This window comes from Papaver somniferum, chromosome 1 (genome assembly GCF_003573695.1).
Source record: "Papaver somniferum cultivar HN1 chromosome 1, ASM357369v1, whole genome shotgun sequence".
NCBI lineage: Eukaryota > Viridiplantae > Streptophyta > Magnoliopsida > Ranunculales > Papaveraceae > Papaver > Papaver somniferum.
In genome coordinates this window covers 38,298,598-38,326,191 of record NC_039358.1, presented here as the reverse complement: position 1 = coordinate 38,326,191, position 27,594 = coordinate 38,298,598, and the positions used below count along the sequence as shown (strand labels likewise).

Genomic DNA, 27,594 nt, shown 5'->3' with positions numbered 1-27,594 from the left:
ACACAATTGACTCCTAGCACATCTCTACAAGATACGTTGGTCAAAGACAAGTAAGCCGAAGTATCGCAGAGACATTATTAGGCGTGCAAGCCTCCCTTCCCTCATGAACATGTCCCAGCTGACTTCAGAGAGACTCAATCGCGTTGTCCAAGTCCCATAAAGACTTAGCCACATCATCTAAATTTTAGACAGACTCAGTCACGTCGGCCAAGTCCATGACAACCTAAGTTGCGTCATCCAAGTCTCAAATAGCCTCATTCGCGTCGTCTAAATCTCAGACAACCTCAGTTGCGTCAGCCAAACCTCAGATGGCCTCATCCGAACTGAGCTTGTTAGAGCATAACTCGATTGAAACCGTCAAGCGTTGGTATTAGGGCTGAACATGGTGTCGGTTAACCGTTGGAAACCGACCGAACCAGACCAATAAGCAAGAAACCGAACCAGACCATTTAGATTTGGATTGGTTTGGTAAAAAAAGTTGAAAAACCGACATTACTGGTTTGGTTTTGGTTTCACCTGAAAACCGAACCAAAAACCATTGGAAAACCGATAAATATAGATCGTTGATTAATATCAGATAGATTCAATCCACACCCTTCGTATTTCTTAAGTTATAACCCAAGTATACATTGATTTCGTCGACCTAATTTTCACTTCACATCTCTAAATTTCTCTTCGCCTCCTTCTTCAGTTCATAGAACAGAAACTAAAGTTAGGAGAAATCAAAAATCAAATCATGAATCTCTAAACTCTAGTAGAATCTAATCATCCCCTCATTCTTGTTCTTCTCCTCCTCCTTCTTTTCAGGCGAAATCTGTTCATATGAGTTTGTAACCTGTCAGTGTTAGCTAGGGTTTACTAGTAGAAGGTATCGTCTTCATTCTTCAGACGAAATAAACAAGTGAACATCTAATTTCTTTTAATAGGTATCATATTTATGTAACTTGGGTTACTTGATTTACATGATTTATATTTAATCTAGGGTTTACTAAAATGATTTGATTTTGCTTGTTTTGTTTTTTTGCAGGATTAAGTTGATTTCTTTGATTCAACTATGGAGGAATCAGGATCAACACCAGTAAGATATTTTTCCTCAAGAATTAGAAAAATAGGATTCTAAAATTTGTAGTCTTCTTTTACTAATTCGTTCAAGTGATTGGTACCAGTGTGTCAATTCGTTCTTTTACCAATTTTTTACTAAAATCCAGCTCTTTTTTGCGCACCCAACTTCAATATTATAACACTTGATAATGATGATGTTGATTTAGCAGTGAACTGATATTCACAATATTTAGTTAAATATATTGATCTATTAAGTATTATGACCTGATTTACATAGGCTTGTTCATAGTTGTGAGTGTCAAACAATGACAGAGTAGTATTTGGTTAAATGCACTTTACTTATCTTTTTAATAAGTAGTATTTGAATGCACTTTGATATGCTTTTTTTACATGTTATCTGATTTGAATTTCTGCCTTGTTTATATTCAGGCTTCCGTTAACTCAAATGCATTGTTGCCACCACTATATCCTCCTCCAAGATCTTCTAACGCCTCTACAGAAGTTAGTTCAGTTGGAAAAGTACCAACTACTGGTGAAGCTCCATCTGCACCAGCTACCAATGTTTCCGATGCTGGTACCATCATTGTCAGTGCACCAGCTTCTAAGAAGCGGAAGAAAACTTCATGGGTATGGGATCACGTTGATATGGACCCTCCTCCTTCGATAATGGTAACTTGCAAGAAATGTAAACAGAGAATGAAAGCTGACTCTTCTACACATGGGACCGGATCCTTGAATAACCATTTAAGAAAGTGTCTGAATCTTATTCCTAAGGATTCTGGTCAGTCGACTCTTTCTTTTGAACCTGCTAGGATGGGAGAAGATGAAAAGTTAGTTGCTGTAACTTTTTGTCAGGATTCGTGTAGAAAAGAATTGACTATATTCATCATAGTGGATGAGCAGCCTTTTAGAATAGTTGAGGGGGAAGGTTTCCGAGAATTTTGCAGGGTACTTGAGAGTAGATTCAAGATACCATCTCGTATCACTGTACGGAGAGATGTTATGGAACTATTTGAGTACGAGAAAGTGAGATTGAAGAATTATTTCAAGGTTAATAAAGTCAGAGTTTGCCTCACCACTGACACATGGAGCTCACTTCAGAAGTTGGGATATATGGTTATTACAGCACATTGAATAGATGCTAACTAGAAGTTGCACAAGAAGATCATTAGTTTCATCCAAATTGTAGGTCATAGCGGTGAGACTATTGGTAGGATGATAGGAACATGCTTGTTAGATTGGGAGATCGAAAATGTGTTTACTATAACTTTAGATAACGTTTTTGCCAACGATGTAGCTATAACATATCTGCAAAACCAAGTGCTCAGAAAGAATTCAGATTTAGTGAAGGGTTTCTTACAAGTGAGATGCGCTGCTCACGTCCTTGCCCTTGTTGTAAAGCATGGAATGAAGGAGTATGACATCTCAATTAAGAGAATAAGGGCAGTAGTAAAGTATTGTATGAGTTCTCCTGCAAGATTGAAAAAATTTATGGACTTTGTCGCTTACGAGAAGATTGAATGCAAGAAGGGTTTGGTCCTAGATGTAGACACCCGTTGGAATTCGACATTTATTATGTTAGACTCAGCTGAGAAGTATCAGCCAGCTTTTGGGAGGCTAGAGTATGAGGACAAGGCATTCAAGAAGAAGTTCTGTTTTGTTGAAAGTCAAATTCCTTTAGTTTCTTCTACTTCTAGTACTTCCACCGTTGATAACCAACCTGACTGGGATGTGGATGAAAACCAAGATGCAGACTTAAGTTCTGATGAAGAAGTTATTGCTACTGCAAAGAGAGGAAAGAAACGCAAGAGAACAAGTTCTGATAAGGCCCCATCAGCACCTCCTTTGCACGCGCCATACCCATCAGATTGGTCGTATGCTAGAGCCTTCGCGAAGTTTTTGAAGGTATTTTTTGATTTTACTATCAAGTTCTCCGCTTCTACTCATGTTACTGCACACGAATTCTTGTTTCATGTGAGTGTTATTCATCGAACTTTAAACACATGGGAAAATCACAAAGATGCATTTCTTTCTAGCATGGGTCTTAAAATGCAAAGTAAATATAACGAGTATTGGGGACGTTATGAAAAGATGAACAATCTTATGTTTATTGTTGTATTATTGAATCCACAAGATAAAGAATTAGGATTGAAGTTTCTTCTTGGCCAGTTAGGAATTTGTGGTGGTTATTTGAGAACAGAACTAATGGATCTTGTAATGAGGGACTTTAAGGAACTTTTTGAAGAATACTGGGATGTCCAAATGAGTGCTGGAAACTCAACAGTTGTAACAGATAGTAGTGGTGGTAATACTGTTGGCGCTGAACCAGATGATGAAGGAGATTGTGCTGCAGCCGCCCTTATGGCAGAGAGAGCAAGAGAAGAAGAGGAACGTTTTGATGATGAAGGAAAAAATGAGCTGGAGACTTATTTGAGAGAGAAACGAGAACCGCGGAAAGAGAAAGTTTCTTTTAATATCTTAGGTTGGTGGAAGACGAACTCTACTAGGTATCCTACTTTGGCACTAATCGCAAGAGATATATTGGCTATACCCATCTCTTCAGTGGCATCCGAATCTGCCTTTAGCACTGGGAGGCGTATTCTAGATCCATATCGAAGTTCTTTACTTCCCACAACAGTTGAGGCATTGATTTGTGCTCAAAATTGGTTGAAGACGCCGATTGATCTTGATATTTCTTCCTTGGGACCAGAAGAGGAAGTTAGTTCAGGTATTATTTCATTTGTTAATTTGTTTGTAGAATTTTTGGACACTCACTGTATACTACTGATCGTGCATTTGTTCATTGCAGAATTTTTGGACTCTCTCTCTAAATCCATGTTCGTAAACATAACAGATGATGATGTTGAGGACTAAGGAGTACCAAGGTAATTCATCTCACCAATTGGATTAGTTTTTGGAAGCATGTTTAGAATGACTGGTTCAGTTATTACTTTAAGATGCCAGGACCAAAAGTGAATGTTAAAACACAAGCACGACAAAATCCAGATCCTCATTAACCAAAATTTACTTTAAGATGCTTAATGTACGTGTTAGCCATCTAGTTTCAGGAAATCAGAAGGATAGATTGTCCTCCTGATAGTTGGATTAATCATGTTCAGTTAGTAAAGAATGATAGATTCCTAAGTTCGAAACCAAAATCAAATATAATCCCAGAAGGTTTAATTTAGTGGATACATTGTCCTCCTGATGGTGTGTTTACATGTCACGTCTTTTCACTGTTAGCATTTTCATGTATTGCTTGCCATCATGATTAGTGGAAATATACGTGAATTAGATTCTAACTACCAGTTGCTTGCCATTTTCATATACATGCAGTCAGCAACCTTGGAAAGTATGAAGCTATCAGTTGATTTTGTGGATGCATAGCTGGAAAGTGTCGATGTTGTTTATATGAGTTTTGGTCAAACTGAAAGAAGATGTAATCTACTAATCTTTATCTTTTGAATTGGGTTTAAGAATGTTATGAATTTGGATTGTGTATGGAATATTGGAATGTGAATGTCTGTACTCTGTAGCCTGTAGGTGGGTTTGAAAATCTTTGAACTATGTTTTTTTTTCTTGGATTTGAACTGTCAGTTTCCTGAAACTGACATAGCAGCCGGTTAACCGATATCCGCTGGAATAAACCGAAACCGGCTAGAACCATTAAGAAACCGAACCAATGGTTAATGGATTGGTTTGGTTCATATTTTAAGAAACCGATAGTATTGGTTTCGGTTTTGGTTTGGCTAAAAACCGAACCAAAACCGACCATGAACAACCCTAGTTGGTATGTCAATTTTGGTTGTCATATTTTAGTGAATCAAAACTCATTTTAAGAGTCGCTTGATTATGTACTAGAGTCAACTTCTTATAGGTTAGCTTGAAAGTATTAGGATATGAGACATTATAAGTATTGCGAAGACTTGAAGAAGTGAAGAAGTAAGAAGCTACAACGACAACATCATCCTTCCACTTGAGGTTAGTGATATTTGACTTGAACTGTTTCATTCCCTAACGTATCTTTCAAGCCGTACATATTGAAAACAAAACTGTGAAGAATGAACACTCTAGATAGACATAGTATTAAGGAATACAATACGAGGTTTATTACTTAACCATTAAACGTTGTAGATAAGACATCGACATAATAGTTTAAATGCTATTGTGATTATGTATGGGTATGAGGTGAGGATTTCATCCTAGGAAACAATGTTTTACATGTGTTTTAAGGAAGTAAGTTCATAAACTTGTTTATGAATCGAAAAGGAAATCGCCAGGCGTTATTGGTATTGTTATTCATTTCATATCTTGTGAACAAGCAATATGTGTGATTTAGTATAAACGCTTATGACTTGTTTGTGTTCTTGGTAAAACTATTCACAAAGGCCTGACTTATGTATTGGTATGACTTTTATTAGTGAAACCGATCTTAAGTAATCACCTGAGATGGTATGATCGAGTTCGTGATTTGTGTATGATCGAATTTGGGTAAAGGGGAACTGATCCTAGTAAGTGCTACAACACATCACAAAGGGGAATCGATCCTTGTATGAGGTGCATCAAGTTTTTAGCAGAAAGGGGAATCGATCTTTGTATGAGGTGCATTAAGTTTTTAGCAGAAAGGGGAACTGATCCCGTGGACATGTGAAACACGTTTTTAGGCAAAGGGGAACCGATCCTATAGACATGTGCAACACATATAAGTTAGATACCATATATATGTGGGGAACCGATTCTAGTACCTAGTCAATCGAATTTTGGAAATCTAGTGTGACTATGCACAATACTCACATGGAGGCAGAACCAAAACTTGTTTTGGTAGAACCGTTAAACCCATGATTTGTGATTGAGTGTTCTTGATCAATAACATAGTTCTTGAAAGTCAGATGAACCAATTCGAAACTTTTTTGGAAGTGTGGCAAATCGGTTTCAAGGTTTTAAGTATGAAAGAGGACTTACAAAGTAAGGATGTCGACATACTTTGAACATGTGTTGTAATGTTTATCTTTTATTATTCAAAGTTATTCCTTAATAGCTAAAGAAAGAAAATCCCAGGATCGAAAGATAAATAAGTTAAGAATCTTTTATTTAAGGTTGTTAATTTTAATTTAGGAAAATGAGAATTAGTAATGTGCATTTACTAGTTGAAGATTTTCCAAAGAGATTTTCAGTCAATATTTTGGACAGAGCATTTTCAGGAATTATGGAAACAAAATTTGGAATATATTGCATATCTTGAGAATATTTTCGGTTTTGGAAATTCCTTGGTGTCCAAACTTCCTTTTCTATAAATACTTGAAGTTTGAATTTCTAACAAACTAATCCTTCGTGACAGCAAACTTCCTCGGTTGTGTTGTTACTGGTGTAGCCGCCTATTCGGAGAGGAGAGTAACCTAATTAGGCGAAATCTCTTACGGCCACTCAGTTTAAAGTCTTCTTTGGGATTGAGAAGATCTATTAGTACCGTTGGTGGGAAACTAGATAATTGCGGTTTATCTTGTGTTTTCGATTGATTTGTGGTTGAACTTTGATTGCACCTAGTTTTTATATGCTTGAGAATCTTCTCTTCTAATATAAGATTCACTCAGACTAGATCGAAGTTTCGACAAGGATCTTTAGACTGTTTTTAGTTCTAAAGACGATCTTGTGATAATCCATTGTTAACAGACTCCGTTTTGTGTGTGATTGATCACAAGAGATTCAAGTTGTTGTGTGCAGGTGTCTATTGAAGATCTAAGAAGATATTGAAGATTTCTGATTTGGGGTTCATAATCTTTGGTGTCCACAATACTTTTTTCGGTATAGAGGATCCAACTTTAACCGGTTTATCCTTGTGGTAGATTGGGTTGATTAGTTGTGTAGATCGGCATCAATACAATTCTTTGTGATTAAAAGTATTGATAGCAAAATCTTAACAATTACTTCGGTAGTTGAGAATAAGATAGATTTAAGAACCTGACGAAGGAGTTTATTGAGATAAACATAAGAGCCTTTATCGAACTCACATCAGAGTTGTTACCAAACAGATTTGTTGTTCCTTTACTGTTTGGAATACGAACCAAAGGAATTATCCCAAGTACGTGACTTATTCATAAGTTGGAGGCGTGGGAATACAGACGGAACTAGGTGAACTATAGGTTTAGTTGCTTGGTCTCAACTATATGTGTAGCGGCTTAATCCTGAGAGTATTCAATTCTGGACAAGGTCCCTGGGTTTTTCTGCATTTTCAGGTTCTTCGTTAACAAAATCTTGCTTTGTCATTTACTTTTATTTTCCGCAATTATAATTGTTGTTATTATAATTTAAAGTAAATTACACAAACGTTAGTTCCTATTTTACTTGATAGTAATCCTATTGTGTTTGGTTAAGTCCGAAGCTCTTCTCAAGTAAACATACTTCGTTATTGTATTGTCTTGATCTCGTATCCATAGACGATCACACGAAGTGTGAACCGATTATTTATATTGTCTCGACTCAGTCCATAGACAATCACTTTCGGAGAAAGGACTTATAGGTAGGAAAAGTTTTAGATTAAGGTATATTTGGGTACCCTCGCCTTTTCAGAGCCATCCCGTCTGAATAGTATTATACATGCACAAGCCTCACCTAAGGATCAAGCCTATTTCTCTGCATGATCAACAAAGGGACCCACAAGAAATAATACGGTTTCCACGTGATATATGTGATCGGGCATGGAGAGAGAGAGAGATCAACCTCAGCTCATCTCACACTCTACACACGATTTCAAAGGCATTCCATGCCTTTTTCATGTGACTCATAGTCATTCTCACAAATTAGAGAATATTTCTTGGCCAACTCAGCTAAAGAGAATATTTCTCTCACTTAACACATCATCACAAAGGCTGACTCATCTCACACAAATTGAGGGATATCAATTAGGTTTTTGGTATGGCGGTCTAAGACACGTATGAGAAATACCCTACCTATTTCTCACCTCAAAAAAGAGTAAAGGCGGTGGAATAATTAGATAAACTCAACCTAGTTTATCTATATATATTTCAGATGAAACGGAAGAAGTGCTCCGCACGGCAAGCAATCCATATATTTACCAACCTGATATTAGAGAATTCACCTGTAAATAGGTCATCTATTTCTCCAAGCTAACACACAACTTTCTCATAACCTCTAAGAGCAATTCTTCTTCAAACACCAGAATTTTCCGATCTTTCTCTTCATCTGATTCCCTCCCTAAAACCATTCCTAAACTCTCATTTGACTGAAACAGACTTTGAACGTCCACTGTGCTTGGTTTAGGCGAAGATTGTTCGTGCTCAACCTCCCGTAAATCACTTTCAGAAACCCTAGAATCCCACTTTAGCCTCTCTCCTATTTTAGGTAACTACACCCTCAGAAAACTGATTTTCCTCGTATGGATAAATGTTTTTAGCTAAGAAAAATCCATTTATATGATGCTTCCAGTAGATTACATCTGTACTTGAAATATCAGGAGTAATGCAAAGAATTTTTGGAATAGTATCGTCGGGAATAAATATGTACTTTTAGAATATCACAACTACCTGACGGAGAGATTAGCTCATTCACCTTCTTCTTTTTTTCTATTAGTTTCTACAGAATTCATGGGAGTCGGTAGGACGGGTATTTGAGGTATCTAATTATCAAGCCAAATTAGGTGGGAAAAACGCCACGGATTTGACTAATATAATTATCCTGAATGAGCACAATCCATTTTTAATACTTGTCCAAACACATATCACTTTTAGAAATTGAACCCGTAGTTGGTTAGCTTCAAGGATGAGGTGACTAACCAATTTAGTGTATACAGTTATGTTGAATTAGTGGGGTATTTGATGCTCAAACCACCTTGAGATTTCGGTTCGTAAATGCGGACGCAAGATTTGGTATAAATACCTTTAACTTTAGATTGGTCTTTATTCTACCAAAATTTATGTTGAATTCTATCAAGTCGATATAGATCTCAGTAATGTCAGGCATTGCATTTGGTATATATGTTGGGTACAAGTGCAAGATAGTTAGATTAAGATAGTTCGTCATGCTTGAGAAAGAAGTTAAGGATTCCAATCCTGGAGGTTCGAATAACTTTTTCCAGATCTATCTAAAAGTAGAGGAATACCCAAATATATGTCTTTTTTTTGTCATTAGCGGAATTTTGAGAACACAAGAGATTAAAAAAATGCTTATGGCGCAAACCGGGATCGAAATAAATTCCAGATTTTTGGAGATTTTCCATTTGTCCCGTATTTGAGCCAAATATGGGTATAATTTCCAGCAAGTACCACCCTTCCATCATATCAGCCTTATTGAAAAAGAAATATTTATTCGTAAAGTAAATATAGTAATTGTGATAGCGTACTTGTTAATTTTGATGCCGACTCTTTTTATCCTAAACAAATTTCGAAAGCATCCGAGAGAGAATTTCCACACAGACGAGGAAATGGTAAGGGAAGAATAGGCCAACTTGGCTTATATCCGCGAAGTGGTATAGGTAGGATCGGAAGAACTTTTTATAGGTACAACAAATGAGGTGGTTGTCATTGCATTATGAGATGAATCCAATTTTTTTGAAAATCATAAGCTAATAGTGCATGGTTGATGAAAGGTCACTCCACTCAATCAAAGGCTTTGGATAAATCTAGTTTTGGTGCTAGGAATCGTTTTTTTTTCTTTTGACGTTTTCATGGAGTGAAGGAGTTCATGCACTATTTTGATTTATCCATGATGTGGTGACCCGGGAGAACAACCGATTGGTTAGGTGAGATGAGTCTTTTTAGGAGAGGTTTCTGAAGGTTTGCTAAGATTTTCGAAATGAGATTATATATTGTGTTACTCAAGATGATTTCCCAGAAGTTCGTCGGAGTTTATGGAGTTAAAATAAGAGTTATAAGAAATTAAATTCTTTAAGATGAACTCAAATCTGAAGAAATCTTAAAACATGAGTATTATATCGAGACCCATAATGTTAGAGCCTTGCTCGATTGAACCCACCAAGTGTTGTATGTCAAATTTAATTGTCATATTTTAGTTCCAAAACTCGAAGTTGCTTGATTTGATCACTAGGGTCAATTTGTTAGATTAGACTAGGAACATAAAAATGTTGACACTTGATTTTGTTACTCTGAAGAACTTGAAGACTTATTGGCATCAACAACCATATTATCCTACTGCTCGAGGTTAGTAATACAAACTTGACTTGTTCCATTTTTATCTTCATTTCATTCAAGTCGGTTTATATTAAAAACTTAACATATGAAATTTGTTTACGTGTCTCTAGCATTGGTGACTTGATCATAATAAAATGATACACTAATTGTCTCATACAACTTTACCATGCGAAGTATAGTTTATCCATTGGACTTTGTAGATTCAACATAACATTATTTAGTAATTCGTTATTATTTAGTGTGTCGAACTATCGGGTTGATTACCTCAATAACTATGATCTCATGGTGTAAATAAGTAGACTTGCGAAACCTGTTCGCAGTTAAAAAAGAGTCAAAGGATCTAATCTAGGACCGATTCCTTAAATAAGGATCTTTACTAGGACAGATCCTAAGTATCTCTAGTAGGACCGATCCGTTACCGAGGATCTTTAGTAGGACCCGTTCCAAGGATCTCTACTAGGACCTATCATTAGTTAACAAATATTGAGTTTTCGTTTTGTATATTACTTTAGGGTTCACATAGCTAGCGAAAATGTATTTGGTTAAAAAGAAAAGTTCACAAAATGTCTACATATATACTGTATTGAACATATGGTAAACTCTTATTATCGAGTTTATGTGCTTCCCAATAGATGATAAGCATATCTCTTGTTGCTATGTTAATAAAGCATTTATGTTGTATGCTAGCTAATATTAGTTGTCATCCAATAGAGATTTCGGTACATACGTTGGATTACAATTGAAAACAACAAAATCGAAAATAAATATTCATTGAATATCTTTAGTATATTTAGATTTACTAATTCCTTGTTGTTTAAACAAACCTTGGTCTTCTATACTATGAATGACAGAGCTTGTATTCTTACAAACTCATCCCAGAACATACTTCCTAGATGTTTGTATGGGAAGCCCACTATTAGTAATGTTTTAAGTACTCATTAAGAGAGGAGAGTATCCTAATTAGGTGAAATCTCTTAAGTGTGCTTTGTTTAAAGTCTTCGGTGGGATCAAGAAGATTTTAGTAGTCCCATTGGTAGGAAACTAAATTGTATTTATATTTTGGTTTTCGACTATTAATTTGATTGACTAATAGTGAAGTTGAAACTTGATAATCCAGGGAGTTCAATTCAGGTAGATGCTCTCTTGGTAATCCAGGGAGCTCAGGTTGTGGTGTTGTGCTTCGTGATCATAATGGGCTGGTTAAAGGATGTTTTGCGTCTCATTTAGGATGTGATAATTCAGCTAATGCGGAGTTTTGGGGAGAAATTCATGCCTTTCGTATCTCTATGGAGTATAAAATAACTCATATTTGGTTTGAATGTGATTCGATTAATATAATTCTAGCTATCTTCGATAAATCTTTGGTTCCCTGGAGGCTATTGGTACACTGGGAAAATTGCTTAAAGTATTTGAGAACGACTCAGTTTCGGTTCTCGCATATCTATTGTGAAGGTAATTGTTGTGCAGATATCCTAGCTAAGTGGGGTGTTGGTGCTGTTGTTTCTTAATATTGGGTGAATCCACCTTCTTTCATTCATGATCTAATGAGGAGTGACAGAAATGTTCTTCCCAATTTTCGTTTTCGTTAGCAGTAATTTGGTTTTCTTTTCTTTTGGAGGTTAAGATATTGTCCCCCTCCGTTTTTTGTTTTCATTTCTTTGATCAATAAATTGCCCTTCTGAGTTTGTTTGAAAAAATGAAGTTGAACCTTGATATATATAGTTTGTTTATTACGTGATCCTTCTCTTCTGATATAAGGTCACTCAAACTAGTTCAAGAATCGACGATTTCAGACATGTTTTATTGATTCGAGGTTCCTTCTCTTCTGGTATTTTTCTTTGTTTATCCGTAAAACAACACATTATTCTAGTTATATCACATTAAGAGATTCTTATTTATAAAGTAATAGAGTGATTGAGTTTATCTTATATAATTATTATGATTCTTAAAATCAATAATCTAGTTTTGGTACTTCATTTAGATTATAATCCTAGAGTTAAGCATGTGATTAAGTTGGGGCGTCACAAGATCAATGCTTTCTTCCCCATTAAGTGCCCTCGTAAACCTGAATGCCCAAGCCCTCAACTGTAGCATTATGATATATGGTTGTTTTTTGTTGTTGTTGTTGTTGCAGTGTCGCCAGGACTTATTAGTTGTGTGTTTCTTGTCACAAGAATAGTCGAAGATAATGGTACGTTACTATGCTCCATTTTGTTTCTTCTTATATGTAAAAGATATCCTTTATATCAATGCAACCTTGCAGTTTACATCGCAATGCAATTTATATTAACTTTTGCCAGAGCCATACCTAGGCGGGAATAAAATAACATAAATGATATAAATTAATGGAATAAGAGCTCCAAAAAAGAAAAAATATTTTATTGCAACATAAAATAAAATAACATTGATGATATAAATTAAAATATACAAATAAAAACAATTGCGTAAAAGTAATGTTTCTTGCATCAATTTGTTCCTTTAAAGGTTTTTTATTTTTGACACAAACTAGAATTTCGGGTTTGGTAACAAACTAGCGTTTCGTGTTGGTAAAAAATTTGTGTTTTGTTCTAATATATGTATATTATCTGAAGCTATTATACAATATCTAATAACAATAAAGATTTTTTCTATGTTATATGTGACACATTTTGTATTTGATACCCGTTGGGTACCCGCGGATATAGGGTACCCGTTTATTCATACTTTTATTCATGTTTTTGCAAGTTTTAGCTTTGATATTTTACTCGTTTTAAATTTTTCTCTTACATTTAATCTTTATTTAGTACATTAATAAGAAATAATAATAATTTTTATAAAAGTTATTTAAATCCAAGCCAAAAAGAGACAGATATTAAGTTTTTGAGTTTTTTTTAATAGTTTTCTTAAGACCCAATGGGTACCCGGGACCGGCGGGTACCCGGGTATTTAAACGGGTCTGGTTCTGGGTCCACAAGTGTTAGGAACCGGACCTGGAACCATTAGGACCCGGATCCGACCTTTATAAGTAGGGTCCGGGTCCGGGTCTAGTGATACCCGGTAGGACCCGGACCCGTTGACACCCCTACGCGCACGTGGTATCACTTACATTATAACACAAATAAATATTTTTTTTTGTTAAATTTATTGAGTTATATATTTGTGCAAGCTTAAACTTGTTCAATTTTGTGGGCCAACTCTATATGGAAAATGATGTTTGTTTTCAGAACTATTAAAAAATTGGTTGTTTGATAAGAACTATTAAATGCAAAGTAATAAGCTAGGTAATACAATTTTTCTTATTACATATTTAGGGGCCCCTGTCATCCGGGGTCCTAAGCAGCTGCTTAGACAGCCGATATACCCTTGGTACGACCCTGCTTCCACAACCACATGCAACTTCGTTTTTGATGTTTGGTGTGCAGGTTCAGATTATCTGTTAAGAAACAACAGTCGTTATCCCAATCACAGTGATTGTATTCTTCGGGGCATCGCTACTGATTGGTTTTCTCAAATTAAAGTGACCCCTTCACTTGGTTCATATCAGAAAGCATGCCATTTATACATCAGAGGAACTGGGATGATTTGACATTTTAAATCTTTCATACTCCATAAAGAATGCTCTTTTATGAACACGATCGAACCAAAAGTTTTATTTTATACCACATAATTTATATAGAATGCCATCATCATCTTCTTAAAGAAAATAAGATCACAGATTGAGCGAAGAATACTTTTCTCGTCTTTGAATGACAAATCAAGTGTAGGGTACGAACCAAATGTGGCAATATCACAGATGTTCGTACCCATCTCAAGTCTAGCATAGCCTCTTTCTCCCTACTTCGAGCCCAACCAGGACACAAACTGGCCCCACAAATGCTAAGGCGTGCTTTAGTGCCTCTTATCCCTGAATTATATTTACACCCTACACTTTGACTTCAGCATTTGCAGTCCACCAACTCATGCTTAGAGAGCGAGATATTCTTCCAGAACGCTTGGGAATATGCTGCCTCAAGCGCTCCGGTCACACTAAAGGAAAAATAAAAGCATTAATTAAATGTCTTTTAATAATTACTCCTTGAATATTTTGATCAAGATTAATGATAAAACATATGGTCAAATGAGAATTTAAATGACCTCTAGAGAGTTTCCATATCTACTTGTAGTCAATATAGAGACTTTAAGAGAGTCTCTTATTGTTACTAAATAATATACTAACATGGGGTAGTCAAATGAGATCTCAAATGACTTGGAGAGTTTCAAAATCTACTGTTAATTCATAAAATTTTTTGGAGAGTCTCTTAATATCTCTTGTTATTGGTTAGAGATTTTTTTTTATCTCATTTAAATTCTCTGAAACTTCATGTTATTGGATTGATATTTCATAAGAGTCACTTCAACACCCCTGTTATTCGAGGAAAATTAAAAGTCATTAATTTGTTATTTTTAGAGATTTGGAGAGATTTTTTGAGGAAAATAGGCATGGTAAAAATCTCTATTCAAAAGGTGATATTTTGAGAGACTTTGAAATTTGTGGAATATTTATTTTTAGGAGTTGGACCTTTTTTTTGGCGAGATAATGACTAAGGAACATGCCATCTTTCCCAAAATCAAGCTCAGACGCAACAACGAGAAGATGCCAACCAGTGGCGACATAACATAGCAAATAAAATTTGGGATGAGTAGAATAAATGAGAATGAAAACATAGGCATAGAACAACAATGAGATTTATTTTTACAATGACCATATATTTTACTGGGTATTCATGGTACTTTTATTAAGATTATAACGTGCATAATAAAAAAAAATAATAGATGTTTTGAATATATATATATATTTGTCTCTACAAATCACTGAAACTTCTTAAAAATCTTGTTTTTTGTTTCTACAAGTCATAAAAACTCTCCAAAATACTCTCAGAAAATCACTAGGAATCTCAAGATTTTCAGAGAATTTTCAGGAGTCACTCAAATAAAAAGTCTATGAAAGTTTATAGAAATATCATTTGACTACCCCACGACAACATTATTTAGTAATTTGCTATTATTTAGTGTGTTAGATTTTCGGGTTGATTAACTCAAAAACTATGTTCTCATGGTTTAAATAAGTAGACTTGAGAAACTTGTTCGCAATTAAAAAGGAGTCAAATGGTCTATTTTAGGATTGATCCCTTAAATAAGTATTTTTATTAGGACAAATCCTAAGGATCTCTAGTAGGACTCTTACCGAGGACGATCTCCACTAGGACCGGTCGTTAGTTAACCAATATTAAGTTTTCGTTTTGTCTATTACTTCAGGATTCCCATAATTAAAAAGAAAAACTCACGAAAAGTCGATATAGTGTCTTGAAAATGTGCTAAACTCTTATTACTTAGTGTTCAAGTACTTTCCTTGATACTCAAGGAAAGATCCCAAAACCAGAATATTCTTGTATCTTTTAGATTTTCGAATGTGTTCTCTTGGTGCTATATTAATAAAGTGTGTATGTTGTATGCTATCTAACATTAGTTGTCATCCACTAGAGATTCTGATACATATGTTGGGTTACAGTTGGAAATAACAAAACCTAAAATAAACATTTATTGATTATCTTTAGTATTTTCGGATTTGGTAATTTCTTGTTGTCCAAACAAGTTGTGGTCTTTAAAATATAAATAACTAGAGCTTGTATTCGTACAAACTCATCCCAGAACATACTGCTTAACTGTTTGTGTGGAAAGCGCCCACTAGTAGTAATGTTTATAATACTCATTAAGAGAATAGAGTATCCTAAGTAAGTGAAATCTCTTACCTGGCCTTCATTTAAAGTCTTTTGTGGAATCAAGAAGCTTTTAGTAGTACCGTTGGTAGGAAACTAATCATATTGGTATTTTAGTTTTCGATTATTGATTTGATTGACAAATGATGAACTTGAACCTTGATAGATCTAGTTTGTTTATTCAGTGATCCTTCTTTTCTGATATAAGGTCACTCAAACTAGTTCAAGGATCGACGATTTCAGATATGCTTTATGGATTCAAGATCTGGAGATAGGAATAGTGATTATCCTTTGTTAACAGGCTTTTTTCTGTGTGTTTGATTGATCATTAGAGTGAATCAAGTTGTGTGATCGATCATTTGTGAAGGCTTTTGGTATTCTTATCTTTGTGATACTTCTTGCGCACTTGATAGACTAGGATTTGACAAGCGGCTTATCTTGAATAGACATTAAAGCTTGCTGTATAGATCAACATTCTACCTAGTTGTTTCCCTCCGATATCTACTTTAATAGTTTGTAAACTAAGATTGATTATTTCGACAGTTTTTATCTTATTTTATCAGCGACCGACAAAAGAGTTTATATTAATTAAACAGAAAAACCTTTGTACTCAACTTATCTCTGATTCGTTTTTTCTGAGATTCATAGAGATGTTACTGAAACATGTTAGTCCTTTACTGTTTTGGATTACGATCCAAAGGAGTTGAGTTGTTGACGTCTTTACAACCGGTGAAGCGACTTGAGACAGTGGACTTTACTTGGAATTCACATGCAAATACCAAATTGGTTGTAGGCGTAGGGATATGTGCTGAAGGAATCGAGTAACTAGGAGTAGTTTAATTGGTATCAATTATACGAAGTTGCGGTAGTCAATTTATATAACGACTTAATTATGAGAGTATTTAAAACTGGATCAGTCATGAGGTTTTTCGTCTTTACAATTTTCCTCGTTAACAAAATCTTGTGTGTGTGATTTGATTTGCTTTCGCGTTATATTACATTGTCTTTATAATTAAAGTAAATACACTTGTACATGCATCAATGAAATACTTGGTTTTATCTTATAGTTTGGTTAAGTTTCGAACTTATTCTATATACCAAGCATACATATTATTTAAGTAATCTCCTAAAAAGTTCGTGTTTGTATTAGATTACACAAGGTGTTTTTGTTGTAGGTTGATATCGAAAATATTATGGTGTACTTGGTACCCTCGTCATGTCAAAGTATTATACTAATACGCGAGTTAAAGAAAACAGAATGGAACCAATTTGGTCCTGGAGCACCTTAGAGATTCATATTAGAGATTGTGATCAAGATTTCCTCCGCGGATGAGGTCGCTATAAGGTTTGCATTTTCCTGATCAGTGATGCAAGGCCGAATAATGTTAGGTAACGATAAATTGGGACTGTCATAGCTAGATGAGCTCTAATTAGAGATAAATACCGGATTAATAAGAAATTAATTTATTATTTGTCTGAGAGCCATAAGCATCAAGGCTCATGAAAAGAATGAATATAATTGACACAATTTCATTGATAAAGGTTGTGTGCAAATATTTTGTAGTACGATCATATTCTCAGAGGAGTTATCTTTCGATATTTGATGGTAGTAGTCATTTATGATCTTATACCAAGGTTTTTGATTTTATCTAACCGTACATGAAGCGGCCTGACACGCTGAAGTTCCTTTATTCTATCGTTTATAGAGTTAATATTATGATGGATGTTTCCAAAAGCTTCTTTATTCCAGGTAGATAGCTCGGAAGGTAGATCTAGCATCTTGAGTATAGACCGTTGACCGAAGGGTCAACATTTGTAAAACTACGAAAGTTACATAAAAGGGATGGTAGAGATGGGTGAGTTTACCAATATCTAAGGTAGCGGGAAGGTTTTTGTAGCTTATGGATCTCAATATTAAATTAAATAAAAGAGGGGCATAACACGATCCAACTCGAGTTAAACGACTTACCTTGGTTTCTAAAGAAAGTTATAACAGTTGACGCGATACAAGCGCTCGATTTAGTCTTTCGCAAATGTTGTCCAATCTTATGTGGTTGTTTGTCCATGTGTATGGTGCACTTAATATCTCGCATCTAATAACCTACAATCTCTATCACCTTCTGAATGAATAAATTGGCATACTTAAAGAATCTGATTTCCTCCTTGTTTTTCTTTTGATCCAGAGTCTTTAAAGCACATATGCAAATACCATGTCCCAAATATGTTTTGCTCGAAAAAACTAGTTACGATAACCTATTTTTTGTTCGACAAAACTAGTCACGATAACCTACTTTTGGAAAATGACTCTACAAGAATGATGTGACCTTATAAGTTGGTCTTCGTAACATTTTTAGAGTGTGTTTGAATATTTTTTTTACAAGTTATTTTTAAACTTAATTTGGTCGATAAGCTAGAAGTTAGTTTTGGAAAAGTCAATTTTTTGTGAGATAAACTATTTTTGCTCCTGACTTCTGGTTTCTGGATTAATTTTTATCTCTGGACTTCACCTCAACATCCATTATGGTAATTGTTAGAGCATTGCTCGATCGAACTCGCATGCGTTGTTATCTCAAGCATGTTTGTCAATGTTAGTGATCAAAAATATAAGTCTTGATTTCTAGCCTATTTGTAGATGCCTTGGACTAGGACATAGATAGTGTAGTTGAGCTTAAATCTCTCGACGTTCATCTCTTGAAGACGACGAACTACTAAGGGGAGCTTGTGTAACTTCTTCGACAAAAGATATGTGGAGACTTGAACTTATCTATATATCACTTGGAAAGTCTATTTCTACTATCTCCTATATCAAGAAATAAGTCGTGTTACGATATAGTTTTCTTTATGCACATTTGAGATTTCGAGCTGAGTATATCTCGCTTACATATTTCTCGAAATATGTGTTGGTAAGCTTTCGCTTCGACCAAGTTCATCTTATATCATGAGAAAATGGCCGAGTAACATCTTACATGGTTTGTGTGATGCAATCATTTGATGTAGGCTTGGAATGTTTCGACAATGATTAATTCAATATCTTGAAAATTTCTTTGATGCTAATAGTGTGTGAAAACGACTATTGTCATTATAGAAGAATGTTTCAATGATTGAAATAAAGAGTTGATGATGTAACCATCTTTGGATATAAGCATATATAGTGTGTTCGCACATTAGTGTATAAGTCCATAAACCGGGAGCCAAGAGTATGCATATGTGTGTATACGAAATTGATGAAGGAGACAGGTTAAGTATGCGTACCCGTACGCATACTGGCGGAAGTTCTCGAAGCGAGAATTTCTGCCGAGTTTGGTTTTGTCAAAACTCTTAACTAGTCACCTTAAGTATGCGTACCCATACGCATACTGGCGGAAGTTTTTGAACCGATTTCAGCTGAGTTTGGAAACTTAACAAAACCGGTTTCTTAAGTACGCATACCCGTACGCATACTTAAGATGGTTACTTTGTCAAGTCGGTCAATTCATGGAATTAAACATTTAAATCATAAGGAATGCAATCTTTGCAAACCGTGGCTATAATGTTCATGATTGATTCAAGTGAATCAAACCGATTTGATTTCAATTGTGTTTTTTAAATAATTGAACAACTCTTAACTAGTTTCATTTGAGTCATTTGAACTAGTTATGCTTAAGATGTATAAGGTTGATATGAGAGTAATCATACAGCTAACCTCGGTTAACTATTTGTGAACCAACCTGGTGTACACGTTTAGGTACGATTACATAAACCTAAATGAGGGTGCATTTCATTTGTGTGTAACAAGCTAAGTTCGATCTAACGGTTGAAAGATATTAGCTTGGTTGAATCAGGTTTTTCATCTAATGGTGATTATTGAATGCTTTGTTACCAAGGTAACTTAGATTGCAAACCCTGATTTGAAAACTATATAAAGGAGAACTCTAGCAACTGGGAAAGGTAATCCCCACACCTTCTGTGTGTTACTAGTTGCATAACTAGAGTCAATTCTCCTTTAACCTTAGGTTTCTTCTCGAGACCCTGTAGGTTAACGACTTGAAGACTTCATTGGGATTGTGAAGCCAGACCCAACTATTATCTTTGTAGTTGGGTGATCTGATCTTGTTGTTTCTATCGTTTTGAGTGCAATTGAAATAATTGGCTCGAGATTTTATATCTCCGATAGGCAAGATAGAAAAGTAATCACAAACAAACTTCGTCTCATCGTTTGTGATTCCACAATAACTTGTTTCGCTAGTCGATTAAGTTTATTGTGAGGTGATTGATAATACTAGGCTGTTCTTCGGGAATATAAGTCTGGTTTATCAATTGGTTCCTGTTCACCTTGATTTATCAAAAGACGGAACAAAAACTCTTGGGTATTTCTGTGGGAGACATATTTATTCAATCATATAGACTTTTATATATGAGACGTATTTGTCTATCAAGTTTTCGACTTTGGGTCGTAGCAACTCTTAGTTGTGGGTGAGATCAGCTAAGGGAATCAAATGCGTAGTATCCTGCTGGGATCAGAGACGTAAGGAGCGCAACTGTACCTTGAATCAGTGTGAGATTGATTAGGGTTCAACTACAGTCCAGTCCGAAGTTAATTGGTAGTAGGCTAGTGTCCGTAGTGGCTTAATACAATGTAGTGTTCAATCTAGACTAGGTCCGAGGGTTTTTCTGCATTTGCGGTTTCCTCGTTAACAAAATTTTGGTGTCTGTGTTATTTCTTTTCCGCATTATATTTTGTTATATAATTGAAATATCACAGGTTGTGCTTTAAGATCAATCAATTAGAATATCCAACCTTTGGTTGTTGATTTACATTGATTGACACTTGAACATTGGTCTTTGGTACCGTTCAAGCAACTCCTCTTATATTCAATCAGGCTCGCAGATTTCTATTTGCTGATTGCGGATTGATTTAAGAGTTAGAGATATTAAACTCTTTGATATACTTTAATCTAGATTGAGTCTGACTGTCTAGTTGATTCTCTAAAAAGTGTATTAGAGTAAGTCCTCTCAGATTGCCAAACGAATTGTTGGGTGTGGTTGTTAGACCCCCGCATTTTCAGTAATATAAAAACTTGCCATGTAATGCCCTGATTTTTTTATCAGGGTGTTAACCATTAAAACAACACAACTAAGCTCTTAGTCTCAAACATGTCGTGGTAGGATAGAAATGGAATCCAAATCGTAAACCATCTTTCGTATGTAGTTTTGGTATGTGGATCTGGATTTCTACGCGCTCATCTCTAACTGTTTGTTTCAATATCCTCCCTTCCTTCGAGTTTCATTTCACTGTCTCCTCTCATGTAAATCTTTGTTGTATCTCTGCTTCTCTTTGTGTTTGCGACACGAGTTATAACTCCAATGCACGCTAGTGCCTCCGTTGGAGTGTCCAAACCATTTCAAGCGATGTTGAATAAGCTTTTCCTGGGTCGAAGTTACTCCGAGTCTATCACGTATGTCATCGTTCTTAATTCAGTCTTGTCTCATGTTTCCACAACTTAACATAATATGCATTTATGTACACTTATCTTCTGAATGTGTTGTTTTTTGGTAGCCCAATATTCCATACCATACATCATATCAGGGCTGATCTTTATCCTATAAAACCTTCCTTTGAATTTTTGTGGAAATTTTCTATCGCATATGATGTAAGATGCATGTCATCATTTTACGTATCCCGCTCGAATTCTATTGACTAAAATCCTCGTACAAATCTCGTCATCATTCTGCATCATCGACCTTGAATATTAGAAGGTATCTTTTCCGGACACTACTTGTCCTCCAAAGTGACATCCCCATCTTCTAATCTAGCATCACTAAACACACATCTCATATACTCCATTTTAGTCTTATTGATTCTAAATCCCTTCCAAAACCATTAGGGTTAGGAATTGCGATACCAAAGTATCCAAAACTAATCCCTTATATTCTAGAGTCTGAACCATTAGGGTTACAGATTAAGATTCCAGAATGTCCAAATCCCTTCATGATGGGTTTGCTTGCAAAATTCACCGTTTCCATCAATTTATATTTCCATGAGGTTACAAATTATGGGATTTATGTAAATCCCTTGTGTGTTTGGTAGCTCAGTTAAAATTCGTATGATTCATAAAAGTATTTTGTTTTAAAGTCCATGTACCTTTTGGCATTATCCTCAAATTTTAAAATTACATATATATGGGGTTTATAGTCAAAAATAAAAAGTGGGTCCATAAATCCCTTGATAAATTTCTCAGCAAATCTTAGGGGGATGGGTCAGACTCCATATTTGATGGAAAAATGATTCCATAAAAACGTGATTCAAAGAATTTGGAAAACCAAATATACCAAACGAAACATAATTCCACCAAATTCTTTGGACCCATAAATCCCACCTTTAAAATTTTACAGCCAAACCCACTATCAATTTTATGTTCCAAAACCTTTATGGTTAGGAATTAGGATACCAACAAGGTGTCTAAAACAAAAGTCAAAACCAAAACCAAAACCAAAGTCAAAGTAGAGTCATGTGTCAGCCCTAATCTTAAACCCGGATGCGTTTCTCCTCGCAGCTAGACAGACACATGTTGCATCGCATCAGATTCTGGACCTGTTAAAAGTCTTAAAGTGTGTGAAGAGGTAAGAAGGAATCTCGAACTTTAATGTCTTCATCAAACTAGTTCCATAGGTTTAACTTGTATTAAATTTTGAAGAACAAGGCTGCAAATGGGTATTCCTGCTCTGTAATTTCCGATTGAGGTAAAGGGGGATTTCATTCCCAATTTGAGTTTGATGATGTAAGGGTTGTTGTTTTCTATGCTGCTACTTCTTTTCCGTTAATGCTCTGACTTGAATTCAATTAAAGATTTGATATCTTTGTAACTTATGAGCAGGTGGGTTTAATTTCTAGTATTGAGAATGAACTCAGTATTTACTTCTTGATGAACACATAGTGTTTAAACTATTCTGTTAATGTTTTGAATTTGAGTCTTCCACTTTGGCTCATGACTTAATATGAATCTCAGGAAGAGGTGTTTCTTTATGTTTGTATGAATTTAATTCGAAGAACTGATGCCAGTGATTCCATGCCCTTGATTGCAGGTCCCGATGGGCATAAATGGGTGTTATCTTAACTATTGCTAGTAGATTAATGAAATCTAGTTCACATGTTTATGTAATAGAAAGTGAGAAATTTGTCATAGTTGATTAATGACTTGTCTTAACTGTTGCTAGTACTATTAATCTATCAAATCATGTAGCGTATGGTGACCTGTCCTAGAGAGATCCGTTTAACTTAACGTTTGCTTTGAAAATCCAACAGAGTTATGTTTTAGATGTTGTTTTATCATGTTGATAGATTGAGTTTTTGGTGTGCTTTTTTTAGACATAAAGATTTGGGTTGTTAAAGGGTACTTTTTAATATGATCATATTTGTAAAAGGCGTTGTTCATTTGCAGGAATTCAATGATCCTGGGTCTATAAGATAACTGAGAAGTGTGTCATTTACTTTATTTGTAAGGAAAAAATAAATATGGGTCATGCTGAGCAGCCGAAACAAAGAGTAGCATTTGTGCTAATTGATGGATTGGGTGATGTGTCACTGCCGAGGTTTGGAAACCGAACTCCTCTTCAAGTTGCCAAAATTCCCAATCTGGATGCAGTTGCTTCAGCTGGAGTTAATGGCCTTATGGATCCTGTAGAAGCAGGCTTGGGGTGTGGAAGTGATACAGCTCATCTTTCTCTATTAGGTTACGACCCACGAGTCTACTATCGAGGTCGTGGAGCATTTGAGTCTATGGGTGCTGGGTTGGCAATGCAGCCTGGAGATATTGCATTCAAGGTTTGCCCTTTTCTTCTCCTTTGGAGTATAGTTTTCTTCTGTTTTGTTGTTTTCATCTTCGTTGAGTAGAAAAATTACATTGGGATGAAATTGATAGTGGAGAGCGCTATTTTTTCCTCACAATTTATGCGGTGATGACATAGTTAATGGTTAATCAACAATTAGTGAACTGGCAACAATAGTTTTCTTTCAAGACAAAAGTGGGGCGACAAACCGAGCTACTAAACCTTTTTGTATGGCAAACCCAATCCTCCCGAGGAATGGCTCTATCCATATATCCATGTTAGGAGAGTGTATTCACATGGTTCATTCCGTGCTTTACTTTTCATTTATACTGTATTAAAAACATATCCTAAACTTCCCTGTTAACTGCTTATCAGAAAGTAATCACAGTAGTCATCTCAGGTATGGGTGTATCACTCAGACCTGTTCTTACCTGTTTCTGTTTTGAGATGATTTAGGTTTTGCCACGTGATGCTGCTGGCCAATCAGCCCGAGTTATATTTGTTGAATGATCTGATTTTTAAACTTGGTTCATTATTATAGATGCAAATGGAAGGGATAACTGTAAATACCCATTTGTCTGATAAATAAGATGGAAATGGTCTTGTGGGGATAATCTTCAAAACCTCATTGTATTGGGTGGTTCACTAAATAGTTGGGTATACGAAAGACCATTTGAAAAGTGCATATTTTGTGAGGCATTGTATATTAGTATTTTTTTTCTTTGATAGTTATTCCTTCCATTGTATCTAAGGCAAAACTGTAACTAGGCTTAAATATTAACTTTAGAGATGATGGGCATATATATAGCTTTACCAATATTAGCTTGTTAAGCCATATATATGATGACGTACGGAGTACTTCAATTTGATATGTGTAGATTCCTAGGGGCCAGGACCCTATAAACATAGTAAGTTTCCAAATAATTATACGTGCAGCATTTATTGTATAAGAAATCTTCAAATACTTTGCAATTGGATGTTATGTGTCATCATTTGTATCAGCCAAGTAATGGGGATGTTTGCTAGCTCAAATTTCACTTCAGCTAACAGTGATGATTAATGTTTTGATTCTATAATTCCGAACTCTATACTTTAGTTTGATTTTGCATTCTTGATTTACGTTTTTGATGGTTCGCTATTGTCGTATGCAGTCAAACTTTGCAACATTAGATGAGGATTCTGGGGTTGTTACCAGTAGAAGAGCTGACAGGCATTTCGAGGAAGAGGGACCTATCCTCTGTGCTGCATTGGATAAACTGAAGCTACCAACTTTCCCTGAATATGAAGTTAGAGTCAGGTGAGGGTTCTTCTTATAAAAGGTTTTCGATATTTGTTGATTTGACTTTGAGATAACTTTAAGGGGCCTACCATCATCAGATATGCGACAGAGCACAGATGTGGAGTAGTTGTCAAAGGGCCAAAACTGAGTGGAAATATATCTGGAACAGACCCATTAAAAGACAACCGCTTGCTTTTGAAAGCGAAGCCTCTGGATGATACTGATGAAGCAAAGCACACAGCCGCAGTTGTGAATGAACTCTCTAAGGAGATGTCAAAAATTCTGATTGCGCACCCATTGAATGCAAAACGTTTGGCTGAAGGGAAGAACGTTGCCAACATTGTCCTTTTACGAGGCTGTGGTATTCGAATTGAGGTATGTTTTGTCCCTCCTTTACTAACACTGGACCAGCTTGAAACATCTGCTCTGTACGGCTTACATACTTAACCTTTTGTTTCCTGTGTGCTACAGGTTCCACCTTTTGAAGAGAAGCATGGGTTGTGGCCATGCATGGTAGCCCCCACCAAAATTATTGCTGGGCTGGGCCTATCTCTTGGTATTGATATCCTAGAAGCTCCAGGAGCGACAGGAGATTATCGTACTCTCTTAACTTCTAAAGCGACAGCTATTGCTAAGGCTATATCATCCCCAATTCAGCCTTCTCCAAAAGTTTTTGTACCAGGAGAGGATGAACACGAACCAGGCCGAGCCAATGGCTATGACTTTGGCTTCCTTCACATAAAGGTACCAACTTACCTAGTTAAATTTCATTCTTCGTCTTCTTTTTGTCTTCGCTTAGATGTTAAAAAGTTTCAATGTATCCCTTGAGCTTTTCTTTTCATCTGAAAATATCATTTTCTTATTACATTCTCCCCATACCCATACCCTATTTGGCTATTTCACTTTCTGGCTGTGTCAATGCTCCGATCACAGTCTTGTTCGTGTTTTGTAGAGTACAAGTTGATGCATAAATCAATTTTAACTGCCAATAAAGCTTTTTGACTTCACACGTGTATAGTCAGTTGACACCTTTCTTCCCTCTAGGCATCATCAGTCATCTTGGACTAAAACAGTTCTCTCTTACTACAAAGAAAGCTCAGTCGTGTCCAACAACAAATTTCACATGATAAGTTTAAAATATTCTAATGTATGAAGCTAGACAACCACATCATAACCATTTTGATCTGTTGAAGGATACTCAGCTAATAACGAGATGGGTGAAATGATGAATTTAGAGTTCATTTCCTCTTCAAATTCTGTATCTTTATCATTTATCTGTTCCACATTAACTCCTTAAGGTGGTGTTATATGACAGGCAATAGATGACGCGGGCCACGACAAGGCAAGTGTGTTCAAGGTGAAGGCGTTGGAAGCAGTTGACATAGCAATAAGTCAACTGGCGAGGCTCCTCTGGCAGGCAGAATCTACTGGGGATTTTCAATACTCCATTTGCATCACCAGTGACCACTCCACTCCCGTCGAATACGGAGATCACAGTTTTGAACCTGTCCCATTCACTATTTGCCGGTTAAAAGACTATGTAGGTGCAGTGGGAGGAGAGTCTGTAATAACGGGAACCTCCCTTGATCCATTCCCTCTTCCAAAAGTCGATCCTGCCGCGGACCTGAAAGAGATTGGTTTGGAAGAGGAGGATTATAATCCACGTGAAGCTTTCTGCGGTGATTCAGTAAGCAGTTTTCATGAATTAGCTTGCGCTAGGGGCTGCCTTGGACGATTTCCTGGTGATGAGATGATGGGAATCATAAAGACATTTCTTACTCTTGAAGTCTGAAATATTTGAGCAGATATGTTCTGGGTAGCGAAATACTGATAAAACTCAAATAATCATTTCGTCCGAGCTACTAACTTAATACATAACGAGAAATGAATGTTTGGAATGAAAAAGGTTCAGACTATATTGCATCCCACAATTTTGTGCATGAGTAGTATTTGGCAGTTTTTCTGTACATATTTGCTATCTGCTGGGTTTGTGGAAATCTGGGCACTTGGCAATTTGACATGTTAGGACTTGGGCAAAATGTAAAGGTCCATACAGATACAGAATTACAGATCAATAACCCGCTGTTTTAACAGTCCGCTTGGCATAAAACAATCCTCGACGCTACAAAGAGAGTAGTTCGTTATTAGGGTTCTCTAGATCGAGAAGAAGAATGGCGATGGGAGCAATCATGAAGAAGATTATTATCTCCCCGAGAATTGGATCTATGCAAACACTAAATAGGGTTATTCCTCCTTGCAGTACTACTACTACTTCTGTAATAGAAGACAGAAAAAGAGATCTTCTTAAAAATGAAGCTGTCATTTCTGATTTGGAAGAGAGATTCAAAGATTGGAGTATATCATCCGATTCCGAGAGGGATGGAGGCCTAGATTGGGTGCATTCGATCCATGAGTTGTGGAAGGAAAAGAATGAAGATGAACAGCGGAGACACCTAGACTTGTATTGGAAATACTTGAAAAATTATCTACATCGTCAAGGAATTAACACCAATAATCACAGACTATTAATGTCTATGAAATATATAGA

The 27,594-nt window shown here is 35.9% G+C and overlaps 1 protein-coding gene across 5 annotated transcripts; it reads left to right on the top strand.

Moving 5' to 3' along the window:
• Nucleotides 1–22,539: 22,539 nt before the first annotated feature.
• LOC113283559 (probable 2,3-bisphosphoglycerate-independent phosphoglycerate mutase) lies at nucleotides 22,540–26,986 on the top strand. 5 transcript variants are annotated; one of them, XM_026532891.1, is made up of 6 exons: nucleotides 22,540–22,561; nucleotides 23,380–23,762; nucleotides 24,919–25,064; nucleotides 25,145–25,421; nucleotides 25,518–25,790; nucleotides 26,362–26,986. In XM_026532891.1, exons 2-6 carry the CDS (start codon nucleotides 23,454–23,456, stop codon nucleotides 26,836–26,838), a joined length of 1,482 nt encoding a protein of 493 aa, XP_026388676.1. In that variant the 5' UTR covers nucleotides 22,540–22,561; nucleotides 23,380–23,453; the 3' UTR covers nucleotides 26,839–26,986. The 5 variants fall into 5 exon arrangements, with proteins under 5 accessions (XP_026388676.1, XP_026388652.1, XP_026388685.1 ...); XM_026532867.1 differs by having other exon boundaries at nucleotides 22,544–22,681; XM_026532900.1 differs by lacking the exon at nucleotides 22,540–22,561 and adding an exon at nucleotides 22,568–22,681 and having other exon boundaries at nucleotides 23,442–23,762.
• Nucleotides 26,987–27,594: the final 608 nt, after the last annotated feature.